We start from the raw sequence: 15,476 nt of genomic DNA on the forward strand, positions 1-15,476 counted from the left end.
GCATTTACATCTGGGCACGAGAACCTTCAGCACAAGGACAACACTGCATACCATCTACACATGAGAGCAAGGCAACAGGAACCTGTCAGAATTTCAAAGTTTTGACCCAAGTACAAAGTCACTCTCTGAACTATGCATGGCTTTCCCATCCCAACCACACTTGTTTTTTAAAGATGATGTACAACATGCCACTGTTCCAATAGACACACAGCCTTTGCGAATACATAGACACACAGCATTTTATATTTTCTGGCCCAAACGTCAGAACCACTTATTTTGGGGAAAAAACAACTCCAAGCTGCTTAAAATGTTAGCTAAAGAGTTTTATTTCTATACAACATTTGTCCTTTTGGCATTGCAGGCCCTCTGTCAATCTTTCCTGAAACTATACGGCTTGAATTTATAGAAATTGAAACTTAAAATCTTGGCTGATTTAAAAACAGAACAAGAACAGAAGGGAACAGAATATAATTAAAGGTACTTTCCATAGAAACATGAAGGAGAGCACAAAAGTCAGAATCAAGGTCTTGTAAGGAGTCACAATTTAGGACAATTTACATTTCAATTCAACCAATGGATTCATCAAAGTTCACTAAAATGTGCAGTGCAGCACGGATGTGGCCATCAAGACATCTGTACACACACACATGGGATTTATAAAACGGATGACATTCAAGATGGAAAAAAGATGCATGCAAGTTTTATTCTGAACCAGCTGAAGCAGTGACATGATGCTTGAAACGCAGTTGGTCTTGGGGGTCCTGAGCCAACCCAGATGTTCTATTTGCAGCACAACAGTCACTTGGACAACCTGATATTTTGTATAAAAAATCAGCACTACACAGATACTCCGCACACCGAGACAAAAAAAAAGGCCAGAGGACACACTGTCCAGAAGGTGCTGCCATGATGCTCATTTTGTGTCTCTGGCACACAGTGGAGGGGGAGAGGAGTGGAAGAGATGAAAGACTAAAGGGATAATTTTCAAGGATAAAACTTTTTTTTTTTTTTTTTTTTTTTTTACAGCACAGTTTGACATTTTTTACCAGTGCGGGCACAACTCTTGTTTCTGGCACCGGCAGCCAGCAGACTGTGTGCTTGCAAGGTGCTGAACTATCAAAGTTACTAAAGTTGTTCCCATACTGAAAACACATTGATGGAACCAGGACTTCTATCAGTTCTCCTTATAATTAAGCAAACCCAAGATGTTCTGTTGACCACAGTTAAACATCCAAAAGCTACCACACAGAAGGTAGGCGAGAAAGTTAATGGGAGGGATGTGCAGCCTCTTGAAAAGGCACTTGTGCTTCTGTTGCAAATAGGAGCCGTCTTGCACCCTTATTTCATCATCAAGATGCTTTATGTTCTGGTTAATACTTTTAATTTCAAATGCAGCTTTTCCTGCTGGGGCATGGGAAGCCTCCCCTCTTAACTTTTGTAACAAGCTAAACCCTACTAAGACTAGAATGAGACGATGTAAAAACCTGTGAAGTGTTTTTAGAAACGGTGGAAAAGCCAAGCTGCATACAGCTTGCAACGTGAACAAAACTATCCAAAAATACATATTAAAAAACCACTGGAGGAGAAACCTGCAAATCCTTTTAGCTGTCATAACTGGGTAAGCATTGCAAAAGGTCTAGTTTGCCAATACATCAAAACAAAGAGCACAATTGCAAATTGTGATCTGTATGCCACCTGAAAAAACGGGGAGAGGGAGGAGAACAGAATGTACAAGTTATAGTTTTAAAATTCTAGACAAAGGTTGAAATATTCCACCATGATGCACTGCACCATTGTACTGACCAAAATTCAAAAACTGAAAGACTATCACCACCGAGTCTAACAGAGTTAACTCCTTCAAGCTTACATACTGGAGACATTGCTACTCAACTGTACAACAGATTTTTTTTTCTTTTAAGTCTATTTCTGTGGGGAAAAATGGCCAAAACATACTACATGGAATGTATGAACAAAGTACAGCGCATGCAGATTTTCTGTTGTTTGTTTTGTGTTTTACACTGTGAACGAGTTAGCAGCAGGGCTGAGAAAGTGTTTTCGTATCAGGCTTGAGTGGATGAAGGAAATAAAAAACCCAACCCCCCCCCCTTCAAAGACATCTGCACTGGATCCTCTGGTCTCTCTGTACACCTCACACCAGGAACCATTTAAGGGCATCTCCCGTCACTCTCACTTGTACCTTGATAAGGACAGACTTTAGTTTAGGTCATACAGATTTGTCTATATTACATATTTATTAGTCACTTCAATTCAAGTAGACTCTGGTCTGCACGGAGGCATTAGAAGTATCAGATCTACCTTAGGGTTTCAGTAGGCTTCTAGAGCACTACACCTGGAACCAGTACAGGAAGCTCAAGTAAGTTCATGACCAGTTAGCTCTGCTGCTTGGCTCACGTTGATTTCTGGCGGTAATGGAGCGTCAAGTCCCCACCGCTCTTCCATATGAAGTGTTTGACGGTTCGAAGGTCCATATTTGGATCCAAAACCTGCCCAAAAGAAATTGGAAGAGGGTTTTTCGAGGGTTGGGTGGGGAGGCGGCCGATTCACATCCCTCTAAATTATGATTTCTTAGCAAATATATCCAAGCTTGAAAAAAGCAAAGCAGAAGAGAATACCCCCATATGTGTCTTAGTAAAGCTGCAACTGATTCCCAGTCTGACACACACATGCATCCTGTATGAATATCCACTAGTTTGCTATGCAAAAGGGAAAGATCTTTGCTTCCATGGGCTCTTACAGGGAAAGCCTACACCTTGCACCACCTCAGGACTGCAGCCCAAATTTTTGGACTGGGAAATCTTATGTTTTGCTTAGTAAAATATTGCATAATCGGCAATTATTCAGATATATTGGAACTGATGAACTTTGCAAAGAAAGCAACAATATCCCCTCTGTGTTAAGTCTCTTATTACCTAAAGCAAGAGAGCACCTCAAACCCTGAGGCAGTGTAAAACATCTTTTATCTTTTGGAGAAAAGAAACCTGATTTGATTTCCAAGTTAGCCACAGGAAGTAAGAAACCAATGTTCCAGTAATCCTCACCCACTCCCCCTCTCCATTTCCCAAATACACAATATACCATATTTTTCGCTCCATAAGATGCACCTTTCCATAAGACGCACCAATTTTTTTAGGAGAAGAAAACAGGAAAATATAATCTGTTTTCTTCGCTCCATAAGACGCACAGACTCCCCCCGTTTTGTGGGGGAAAAGTGCGTCTTATGGTGCGAAAAATACAGTACCTTTTTTGGAAAAAAATTTTTTTGAGTATGAATCCTAGAACACCCACCCCTCTTGCTGGCTGGGGGTGATTCTAAAAGCGTTTGTCTTGACCACCACCACCTCTACGTTCCGCCAAGTCAAGTCCCTATGATACGAAGAGCCTCATTTCCGCATCTCCTTTTCCAAAGGAAGTGGGAGTGGCATGCGTAATTGTTCAAGCCCGTTCAGTCCTAGCAAATACCTGGTCCTGGCACAAGAGTTCAATCTTCTCCTCTGCTAGAACAGCAATATCCTCCTCTTTTTCTTGTTCCCCAGCTTTTTCGTTATTGGAAGAGCTAGTTGTCTGCGACTCGTTGTCCAGATTTATTATTTTTTCATAAACATGCTCCATCACCTTCCGGACTTGCAACATGTCACTGGCCGACAGTCTATCCCTGTGGAAACAAAGTGGACTTAAGAGTGGAAACAAGGAGGCTTGGCTGATTCTAGCACCTCCTCCAGCATTCCAGGTAACTTAACCAAGAGCATTAAAAAAAATCATTGTAAAACTTACTTCTTTAATGTTTTTGCTCCGGAAGAGGAATGAGGTTGGAGGTAGAAAGGAATCTTATTGAATTTTGGCATATTTTTCTACAAAACAATAACAGAAAAATTAAGAACCATTAGATTTTACTTCCCAGCTTGTATAGCAAGTCCTTCTAACCCATCATATTCAAGAAGTATCCCTAGATGATTTTTTTCATCTTGGTTTTTACTAGCTAATGAATTACACTGCAACAGATCAAGGACGTGCTAGGCTGGGAACATTGGTCCTGTGGTCTCAGGGCTGGGATCAAAGCACTACTTGTGTCCCTATGACAGCTCATCTCCAGTTTTAGGAATCACAGATTGTTTGGTCCTTTGCCGTGCACCGCAGTGACACATTATGAGATTAGTAAACTCTGTGGCATCGCTGGTATGATCCTGACATCATATATGATACTTGCATTTAAAAAAAAGTTGTCAGGTAATTCATCAGGACATAGCCACTAACATTCATACGACTTTTAAGTCTAGTGACTGAAATTGACGGTGCAGGTTAAGTTTGCTTTCCCATAATGACTCATGGAAAGTGGCATCACAGCAAAAGATGTCCACACTTAATGAAGCAGGTGAATGATTTTGTACCTTAAAACATTTTCCAAATGCCCCTTAGGTGTAAGGGAAAGACAGAATGCAATCATGCCCCTTTGCAACTTATCTTAAAAGTACAAAGAAAACAGTCTGCCTCTCTTGCCTCTGCAAGGACAAGAAGCACTTACATCCACAGTGATGTCAATTACCCATTGTGGCACAGTTTCATTAAGGAGCATCGATTCAGTTTCACCACCGGAATCCCGACATAATAACCTAAGCAGAAAGAGTTTTGGAAGCTATTAAGTAAGGAGTTTAGCATCAGGTAAGGAATCTTTGAGCTCAGTAATGCAGAAGAACAAGGACTGAGTAGATGCAAACAAGGAAATGCAACATAAACCAGCAAGGTATTAAGGTACAGTATGTACACACTTTTGTCATATGAAGACAGATACTATATTTAATGGAGTTAGCCCATTATTTATCCTGATTTTGTATGTGGTGAGGAGGGATGCGAGGGGGAAACCACCAAGGGTAGCATCTTAACAAAGCCTCTCAACGCCTTCTGAGAGGCGGTACCCAGCTCACCCATCGTGTGCATGTGGAGAATGTCAGCCACCCTTGATGAGAGATAACACCTTTACCCATCACCTTCTTGCCTGTGTTTCTGATACAGCTCTTAAGTGTCCAGAGGGCACCCAGCTACATTTTCTCAATGACCTTTAAAATCTCCCTTGTGCATTCAGAGAAGAGAGTCTGTTCAGAGCACAGCTAAAATCTGAGCCACCACCTTCCTTGCTCACGGGCCAATCTCTCGGCTACATCCATTATCGGAAAATCAATTCCCCCCCCCCCGTTCCTTCTGCACAGCCTGTGGCAAAGCTACACAACCCAGCCAGCGCGTGCAACAGGACACGGCCAGCAGCTGCCCGCCCTCCACAGGATTATTCCCCACTACTAATTTTTTGTACCTGAACAAGGTGCGTCCTCCAGCTTCACCAAAAATAACTGGGGTGTGTGGTGGCACTTGGAAGTACCCATTTCCTTTCTGCACTCTGTTCTCCTGCTCACCATTCACTATGAAAGGGCAGGAGCAAAACACAACAAAGTTGACACCGTAAAGCCATACAGTTGTACACTTTTTTTTTAATGGCCCATTTTTGTTACAGGACAAAAGCATCAAAGTATTTAACAAGCATCAGAGAAGCTTTCAGGGCCAGGGCCGGACTGGGACCAAAAATCGTCCCTGGCATTTAGAGCACACAGGCCCACCGGCTGTGGGGACACAGGCCCACCTGGCTTTGGGCCAGGATTGGCCCTATGGACCCCTGAAATGCACTGGGGGGATTTTGAGCGAAGTGCTCTCGCCATCAGCCTGGCCTACCTCACAGGGCTGTAGGGAGGAGGATAAAACTTGGGAGGGAGCCGAGGATATGAACGAAACAAATAAAAAGAACCTCCCTGTGCAAGAGGAGTGTATCGTTTCTGCCGCAGCGCATCCTAAGGAGCAGGATAAGAAGGCAACTTGTATCTAAAGCTGGGTTGTGACATTCTCAGGGGACGGTGAAACAAAGACAGCGTAGCCCAGCTCTGATGAGGAAATTTTCACTTAAAAAAAAAAAACTGGCCAAGAAAGTTGATCTTCCCAGGACCGGGTCAGGATCCCTCCGGTCGAGGCTGGGCTTGCCGACGAAACTTCAGCCCAGCCTCGTCAGAGGGGCTTTCCTGGGAGGCAGCATGGCCACCCCTGCTCGGGAGGAGAGGCTTTCTCGGCTTCCAGTTTCCGATCGGCCCTCCTCACCTCTTCCATTCCCCCCCTCCGCTCTTTTCCCCATCCTCGCCCCCTTCCTCCTCCTCCTCCCCTCTCCGCCCCCCCGGCTTTCCCTCCTCGCCCGCCCGCCCAGGGAAGGCCGGCTGAGGCACCCGCTCCCTCTCCCGTCCCCCAGCGGCGCGCTTCCCTTTGGAGAGGCCAAGGGCGCCCAGCGAAGGCGACGCGCCCGGGCACCGTGCGCTCTCGGCCGGGGCGGGCGGTGCGGGAGGATCCGAGGCGAGGCTGCCTCCTCCTCCTCCTCCTCCTGCTGCCACTCCCGCTCCGCCCTCCGGCCCTCCCCGGCCCCGGCGTGCCAGGGCGAGGAAGCGAGCCCGAGAGCAGCTGGTGGGCAGGCAGGGCCGGGAAGCCGCGGTGTCTCGGCTGCCCGCGCTAGCTTCGAACAAAGCGCGCCGCCGCCGCCGGCTCCGCAGGCGTGGGAGGGAGGCGGAGCGGCCACGTCCCCATGGCCGCCGCCTCCGCCACCCGGAGCCCGCCTTCGCCGCCGCACTAGGAGCCGGGCCTCGGCGTTGCCCCCCCCCTCGGGCGCGGGTGCGCTCTTGGGCCGGGCGGGGAGGTTTGGGGGGAATGCCCCAGCTGGAGGGGGTGGGAGGAGGAGGAAGGAGGAGGAAGAGGAGGAGGCAAGGCAAGGCAAGGGGGCGGGGAGGGAAGGCTCCCTTTCGCTCTCTCGCTCGCTTGCTCTCTTTTGGGGAGGGGGGCTCAGCCTGGCCCTGCGCCGAGGCAGGAACCGGCCCTTCTGACCATCGGCCGTTCTGGCATTTGCCAGAATTGCCAGATGGCCAGTCCGGCCCTGTTCAGGGCCCACCTAAATATGACAATAAAGCCCGCATGGGATCCCCCTGTATGGGTTGGTATTACAGCCCACTTACGGGGAGGTCTAAGCCTTCCCTCCTGCACCACAACCCGGGGGGGGGGAATCACCCAATCACCCACAAGCCTTGCAAATGATAACACCTCTGGGCAGCATCTATGCAAACTCCCTTCTATAGATATTTATAGTGTGCAATCAAGACTTGCTTGAAAACATTGCAGGAATAGGCAGGCTTAAGCCGCGGAATTGTTTTTAAGTAAGAGGAGCATGAAATTAAACCCTCAAAGGTCTCACAAATTGGCCTTCAACCATCTCATTGGTCCGAGGCAATGTTCCCTCTAATTTCTGCTAATGCTGCCCAGGCCTCCCCCCACCCGGGCGTGTGGGGTTTTTTTTCCAGCAGCAACACTGATCTGCCTACGTAGGACTGATGCAACACTGCACACACGCAGCTTAGAGGGAACGTTGATCAGAGGTCTAGAAGGATCAAGAAAAGATTCGTGTGGATATTACGGTTTCCATTCACCTAACAAAGCTTACTGTACATGAAGAATAACAATCAATGATGGCTTGAGATGCACACAAAACTTTAATATTCTCACGCTGCACTGAGAAGCACTCACCGTGGTTCATTTCATTTTCTTCTTCATCCATAGGATTGATGTGTGTTCTTGGCCAATACTCCAAGAGAGCCTGCAGTAAAAGCCCTCCAAGATTTACTGCATTTTGTAAACAAAAAATGAAATTAAAAAGAACTTATCACCGATGTTCCCATATATTTAAGTTTGGAAAGAGACAAATTTTTATTCAGGATGTTATTAGCCATGGTGACAAGCCAAGTTGGTTCCAACAAACCATGCAACCTGTATCACTCAGAATGTGTTTCTTGAAAAGCATTTATATCTCCGTGACTTCAACTGCTTTTGAAACTAAAGGGATTTTCAAAAGCAGTCTGCTTTTTAAACAGCCCTTGGATCTGAGCCTGTGTTCATTTTTGATCTCGCCTTGAACACGTTCGTCCAAACGAGCACCTCTTCAACAGAAGACTTGAACGTACAAACCAGCTTGCAAGGTAAGGAAGCTTCCAAGCCATGCAGAGGAATGAGAAGGTTGCTACAAGGGTTGACAAAAATCGTGGATCAACACAAATCTGGCAATTAGCACGAATTAAGCTTCTAAAACCAAAACAGAGCAATTAAAAAAAAAACCCCAGCAACCTTCTCAACCCAAGACAAAATGTCACGGTGGTACTGCTAAACTCCAAAGACACGGTTACAAGCAACTGACATATTGTTAAAATTATAACATTTGCACTTTCCAGCAAGAGGGTAAAATACAAAAGAGGATTTCTCTTTTTATGAAATAATTTCAGCACACTCACATTTGGGATCAGATCCATCTGGACTGCTAAACCCAGCATCTTTTGCTGAGACCCAAGCGGCAAAGCAGTCACTCTCATCTAAAGTAATTGTCAACATCTGTCAAAAGAAGACCATTGGGAGGAATGCAAATGAATACCGCTTTAAGATCAAAAGCTTACTTTGCATTCAAGCATCCACACCGCATTGACAAAGCATGCTTTGATTCTATGGTAAGATTATCCGCAGATCACAACATTAGTCGAAACCACAGTTACATTAACATCTGGGTATTACTTCTGACGGGCCATACAATGAGATCTTTTTGCAATTGTAGTTATATTTTTTTAAAAATTAGTAAACATTCACCAACATGCTAAATACAAAATAAGGCTATGCCTCAATTTAAACTCCTCCCCAACAGGAAAAGCACAATGAAGTTCACACCTGCATAGTTAAAAATTCAGTATTTTTTAACGCTTTCCTAAGCACTCGGAACTCATAACCCACCCTCTTGCCCCAAGGGAAGGATGGACAAATACATATCCTACACAATGCAACTGTCTACAAAGCTACTTTTTCGGGGCGGGGGGGGCTGGCAGTCAAATTATGGGGTGTAGTGGCAATGCTCCTTTTGGCCACCAGGCCTGTGATTTCTCCTGTTCCTTGCATAACCTTGTTCATATTGGGGAAAATGCTGATTTCTACTCACAACAGGGTGCAGCCCCTGCTAAAAGAGAAAGGCCCGAGGTGTGAGTGTAAAAAACTTACTCCTCAAATCTGTGTCACATGATATTCTATGCATTTAACTAGCCAACATAATAAAATCTTATTTACTACTGCAATGGCTACTTTTAAGTTCTTGTGATAATTATAAAGTTGACCAGTTTACTCCCACTCCCTAGTATTTGAAAAGCATCACGGAGCAGGGGAGGGGGGGAGCATGTACAGAGATGTCAAGCATCTCAGAAATGCAGAAGGGACAATTATAGACCTCTGCTCCCAAATTCCATATCTAAACATTACACTATTCATTAAGTTAATAATTTTAAATATACAGTGGTGCCTCGCTTAACGGATGCTCTGTTTAGCGATGAAACCGCATAGCGACGAAGATTTTGCGATCGCTTTTGCGGGTAAACAAAATGGCCGCCCGCTGTGTTTTTGCACGGATTCCTCACTTAAGAGGCAGCGAAAATGGCTGCCGTATGGAGGATCTTCGCTTTAAGGTCAGTTTTAAGCCCTTAGGAACGCATTAAACAGGTTTTAATGCATTTCTATGGGATTTTTAAAATCGCATAGCGACAAAATCGCTTAGCAACGTTGCTATGCGAGGCACCACTGTAACTGCTTGTTTTTGATTAATCCCAAATATTGCTCACCAACAGACGATACAATTATACACTCCATTAAATTGTCTGCTGGTTGCAGCGGGGCAGCTAAAGAAGAGAGACCACATGTTAATCCTCTCCCCATACTTCTGTTGCTTTTTCCATCAGTTGTCTTTAAAGGAAAACAAGGAAGCACAGCAGGAAATTGCCAATCCTAGATAAAGGAATGTGGCAATGTCTGCGAACAATGGATTTTGTTTTCTTTTTTTAAACAAATGTCATTTGAGTAGATGTCACTGAACAACAAGGATTGTTCTTGAACATAAGATTTCAGACTAATATGTACTCAAAACCCTCTTAGGGAAAATAGCCATATTCCAGAGACATTCCAGGAGATAAAGTCATCTTTAAAAAAAAGCAAGTGGAATCCATTGTCATATTTCAACATTAATAATTGGAGTAAGACTTAAATGCTTCTCGCTTTTTAAAAATCTGGTTCAGCTGGACTCTGACTCTAAATACCAGACTAATAACGTGTTTTTCATGTATAGGAGGAGCCAGTGTCCTCAGGGGTTAAAGTACTAGATTAATATTACCTAAAGCTAGTATCATCCAACTCAGCAACCAATCTCTCTGTAGGACCCTGGGCCAGTCAGTATCTCTCGGCCAAATCTACTTCATACAGGTCGGAGAATAAGTAAGGGAGGGAAAGAGAGAACCAGGTTACGTTGCCTCGAGCAACTAGGAAGAGGGATGGGAAACAGAGATAACGAAACAGAAAAGCACATATCATGTAAGGTCAAATCTCTAATCTTATGGAAAGGCACTGCAGTGTCCTTACCCCAGTTTTTAAGTCTACTGAGAACCAATTTGGCACATACACCATTTTAAACCGTTTCTTAATTTCTTCTTCAAAATCCATTTTCCCAAGGTCTTCTACTTTACAGGCCTGTATTTTAAGACAGTAGAACAAAGAGTGATTATCCTGCAGAGAAAAACAAGGCATCAAGTGCAGAACAACTTCTTCACATTCCTAGCTGAAGAGCTCCGTTTGGGATGCTCTCCTGCTCCCTGTTTCTCGAATTCGATGCCAATGTGGCTCCTAAACAGCAGCAAGGAAGATGAGCTCTCTCAATGCTCCAGCAATAAGCAAGGGGCATCATTATGGCCAAATGCCAGACAGGTATGCCATGCACTTTGGGGACAGAGGAAGATTACAGATCACACTTTGAACACCCTGTCTGACAAAGGAGTAATGAATTCAGGCTTAACGGATTAAACGAGCAACTACTTTTCTTTAACAAGCATTAATGTAGGAATATCAAGGAGCATGAACTATCAAGTTGCAAAACTGCCAAAAGACAGCCATAAAAGGATCACATCCTAAATGTTATCAGCCAGCCTCAGAAGTGTAATATTATTTGTTTGGAATAGTGGGTGCATTTCATGGAGACACTGATCAAATAATGGCTGTGGTGGGCGTGGCCAATCACAAAATGCCCATTTCTCTCAAGAGGCAAAATGGAAACAAAGAAGTACCTAAGTGGAAGAATATGGGCGCATGTTTCTTATACTAAGTACAAAACTGGAATGGGATCCAAATGCAAAGCCACTGCACTGAATCATGTTTTCTGGTCCAACATCCCATTTAACTGAGGGCAAACAAGTGTATTGCACTTTTAGGCCACGCCAATAAGCAGAGCGCTCCGGACGGCGTGTGTGTGCTACATTAAAACATAAAATATAAATGCTCATGTTGAAATTGGTCCAGACTATCAGGCAAAGGCAGAATCTGAGCGATAAATGCCAAAATTGTTTAGTCGCTCCCCCCAAAGAACAAATTAGGCAAACTGCATCTCTGCAGAAGGACACAAAGGCAAAACACGAGGGGAATATAAACATTAGGAAAAACATCCTGATGGTAGGAGTTTCTGGGGTGGCCACTGCTTCATTGGCAGGCTGGACAGCCACCACTCAGGGATGCTTGAGAGGGGGAACTCCAGTACAGTGATGCCTCGCTAGACAATCATAATCTGTTCCACTGAAATCGCTGTTTAGCGAAATCGTCGTCTCGTGAAAAGCATTTCCCCATTGGAATGCATTGAAACCTGTTTAATGCGTTCCAATGGGGAAGAATCGTCGTCTAGCGAAGATCGGGCATAGGAAAGGCACTTTGCAAATCACCAATCAGCTGTTTAAATCGCTGTCTTGCAAAGCTTAGGTCCGGAAAACACCTGTTTGCGAGCACAGAGGGAGCTGTCAAAATCGTCCGTCTAGCAAAAATCGTTTTGCGAAGCAGGGACCAAACATTGTCCAGCAAAATTCCCCCATAGGAATCGCTGTTTTGCGAATTGCTATAGCGATTGCAAAAAGTCAATGTCTAGGGAAAAAACTGTCATGCGGGGTAACTGTCTAGCGAGGCACCACTGTATTGGCAGCAGATTGGGTGAGGCGACCCTTGGTATCTCTTCCACCTCTGCAGTGGGAGGATCTACCCCTACCCAAGGCAGCACTGGGGAAAATCTCTCTCACTCCCCACTGGCCAGAAGCTTCCCCAACCCCCTCTAGCTAAGGATCAACACAATGACTACTTTGCAGCCTTGCTAGCTTCCCAGGAGTTTTTAAATTATTTTAAAGAGATCTTTAAAAAAAGAAAAATCATATGGCATAAAGAGCCCGGCAAGTGCTAAAGGAAGCATACGTGGGCTTGCTGTAGCCCACGGGCACCCCAGTGAGGACTTCAGAGCTGCCATACACAGAGACCCAAGAAATTTGAAAGAAACCAGTTACATATATTTGTCATTTCACGTTCACTTACTTTTAACACATCCCAGTAGGCCACATTGTTGTTGGTATCTTTGGTTAATATGTGTCTTTTGTCATTGAGAATGTGGCACTGAATAATACTAGCACCCCCTTAGCAACAAGAGAACAAAGAACCAGAAATTAGACAAGCCATGCATATTTAGCACATACCAAAAACATGTGTGGAAATTGCAGCCCCAAATAAAAGAAAGGATTTTGCATCATATCCTCATTTTTTTTTTTTTTTTGCTTCTATGTAAACTAAAACACAACAAGAGGAATCTATGTTTTGCAGTTCTAGAAACATTCTAATGGATATTTTTTTACGCAATCTGTCAACAGTAGGTCAAACCTGTCTGGCTTCCCAAAGTTGTTAGTTTCTCATAAAAAGAGATACATTGAAAGACAATTTTTAAACAAATCAGAGTGAAACTTTGTTCACCTCCTGCACGTAGTTTCTATTAGAGAACACCCAAGCCCTCAGACTGGAACTTCTGCACTCTGCGAGTACTCCTTTATTTTACTTAATTTCATCTTTGATTTTAGATAATAAAAGTGCTGGCCCTTTAGGACAGGATGAAGCAATGAGAAATATTTCTGATTTCACAGCAATAATTTCACACAATAAAAGGAATCCTGTTTCTCACAGTTGAATGCCTGAAATGATGGCTATTTGATAAGAAAGGGGATAGTGAGCTCCATTGAGTTCTAGTTCTAAAAACACATTCTTGGATTCAGAATTCTTTAACTCTAGAAGTTATTTCTTTTGCAGCAGGCTATGGCTGGTGGATCTCAGAGTTTGGGCAAAATGAAGCAGCTTTCCAGAAGCCTGAAATCAGCCTTACTTTTACAGAAAAGACTAATCACTAGAGCTAGGCACAAACCACTGAACCATCCGTTCCTGCTCGTCCTCCGTGCGAACAAGTGTCCGGTGTTTACCAGCCCCACCTCCTCCAGCAGCTGCCCACTTAGACGCAGGTGTCCCAGCTTCCACGCCTCCGAATGGGCGGCTTCCAGAGGAGGTGGGGCTGGTAGGCGCCAAGACCTGCTTGGCCAAAGGACAAGAGAGCATGGTTCATGCCCACCTCTACCAATAACCACCAAGCTGCTGCAAAAGACTAGACGTGGAAATCTTACTCGTTTTCCTGTTCATTCTTATCCCTGCCAACTCCAAAGTCAACATTCCCAAGTAACCTCACCTTTAATAACTTGGTCAGGCTGTGTACACAGAGGCGTGATTGGATTGGTACAGTCGTTGTCATAATCTCCTGAAGCTCTGAAGTTATGGATTCCCTTCAAAGTCTGGAAAGCAGGAGGAGGAGAAAAAGGGGCAGGGTACCTCGATTCAACTCTGTGACACGAACACAGCTTTCTTACTTTTCTTTCAAGGCGCTTAGGTTACTTGGTAAACAAATTGGTTCAAAAATGAGTTGTAGCTCGATTCAACTGAATGCCATCTAGTCCACACCCATACTGACAGAACTATCTTATTTAGTCGTCTTTATCTCTTGGCCTACATGAAAGCCCATGAACATTTACAGGCTGCTTTAAGGGTTTGAGAATAAGAGAAACTGAGGTAAAAGTCAATGCAACACACATCACAGTATGTAACACATATCTATACTGTATATTTTGCTACCATGAAGAATTATTTTTATAGATGTAGGATGCAGCAGTTCTGTTCAAGTAAGACTAATTGGGGCAGGCCTGTTGAGCTTCCAAGGTTGTATATCAATGGGCAAACAAGCACCTTTTTGCAAATACAGTGGTGCCCCGCATAGCGACGATAGTCCATTCCAGGAAAATTGTCGCTATCCGGAATCGTCACTATACAGGGCAAAAATTCCATAGGAACGCATTAAAACACATTTAATGCATTCCTATGGGGGGGAAACTCACCACTATGCGGAAATCCTCCATCCGGCTGCCATTTTTGCTGCCTGGTAAGCGAGGAAAGGTCGTGAAAACGCTATGGGCGGCCATTTTGGAACCACCGATCAGCTGTTTTCTAAACATTACAATGCGAAGATCGGTAAGCGAAACGCTTACCGATCATCACAACGTGATGTTTAACCATTAAAAACATCGCAATGCGATCGCTTTTGCGATTGCAAAATCTGCATCGCTATGTGGATTCATCGTTAAACGGGGTGCTCACTATGCGGGGCACCACTGTATTTCTTTTTCTTTCTTTCTTTCTTGTTTTGTAAAAATAAAACGGGGAGAGGGGAGTACAAGCCTAATGCAATTCTTACCCATTTATTCACAGATGATTTAGTTGTTGCGACCCAAAGCGCTGGAGGTGGATCAGCTGACCGGTCTAGCTCCATCTAAATATACACAAAACCAAAGGTTGGAACATATTCCATCAGTAACAAGAAGAAATAAAAGCCAGCACAGAATTAAACTTCAGGGTCAGAAAACAGGAGCACCAGAAAAGATGATCAACATAGCCTGTTCTAATTACCTCTTCACCAAAAAAACGGCAACCTGTCTCACACAGAATGCTAAGAATACTCACAGGGGGCTGCAGCATTCATAATCTTCTGGATGAAGTTTCACATTTCAGAGCAAAACTTCAATGAACCCAAATTTCTTGTTTTAACACAGATGCTCACATCCCTTCGCAATACTTGCAAAAATCAAGTTTTATGAAGCAACATCTGAAGGCTCAACTAACTGTTCAAACTAGAATTTTAAAATTGTATTTATTTATTTAGTAAATAAGTAAGTATACCACCCTATTACTGCAATGCACTATTCTGGCTGGTTTATAACATACTACAAACAACACCCAACAGTAGTAGGATTATAAATGAAAGCAAGAGACTATAAAATATTAAAATAGTATAACACTCACAGGAAGCATAAATTCTAGCTAAAAGACCATACACAAGGCATGAAATCAAGAAGGGATGTCATGAAAGGTCTCTATGAAAAGCAATATTTTCTGGAGTGTTAAATGTAGCGAGGGATTAGTCTACAAGTAGA

General features: G+C 44.0%; 1 protein-coding gene across 3 annotated transcripts in view; it reads right to left on the reverse strand.

Moving 5' to 3' along the window:
- Positions 1-308: 308 nt before the first annotated feature.
- Positions 309-15,476, reverse strand: part of WDR48 (WD repeat domain 48) — a 30,386-nt gene continuing 15,218 nt past the window's right edge. For all 3 annotated transcript variants that reach the window (XM_073002841.2, XM_078378165.1, XM_078378164.1), the window contains exons 9-19: positions 14,741-14,815; positions 13,685-13,787; positions 12,499-12,596; positions 10,522-10,629; positions 8,373-8,469; positions 7,615-7,710; positions 5,324-5,429; positions 4,541-4,628; positions 3,793-3,869; positions 3,481-3,673; positions 309-2,504 (exon numbers count right to left, since the gene is read on the reverse strand). In XM_073002841.2, the coding sequence (XP_072858942.1) occupies positions 2,409-2,504; positions 3,481-3,673; positions 3,793-3,869; positions 4,541-4,628; positions 5,324-5,429; positions 7,615-7,710; positions 8,373-8,469; positions 10,522-10,629; positions 12,499-12,596; positions 13,685-13,787; positions 14,741-14,815 (1,137 nt within the window). In that variant the 3' untranslated portion in view covers positions 309-2,408. The remainder of the gene's footprint in view (positions 2,505-3,480; positions 3,674-3,792; positions 3,870-4,540; positions 4,629-5,323; positions 5,430-7,614; positions 7,711-8,372; positions 8,470-10,521; positions 10,630-12,498; positions 12,597-13,684; positions 13,788-14,740; positions 14,816-15,476) is intronic.

The sequence above is a fragment of the Pogona vitticeps genome, chromosome 6, assembly GCF_051106095.1.
Source record: "Pogona vitticeps strain Pit_001003342236 chromosome 6, PviZW2.1, whole genome shotgun sequence".
Classification (NCBI taxonomy): domain Eukaryota; kingdom Metazoa; phylum Chordata; class Lepidosauria; order Squamata; family Agamidae; genus Pogona; species Pogona vitticeps.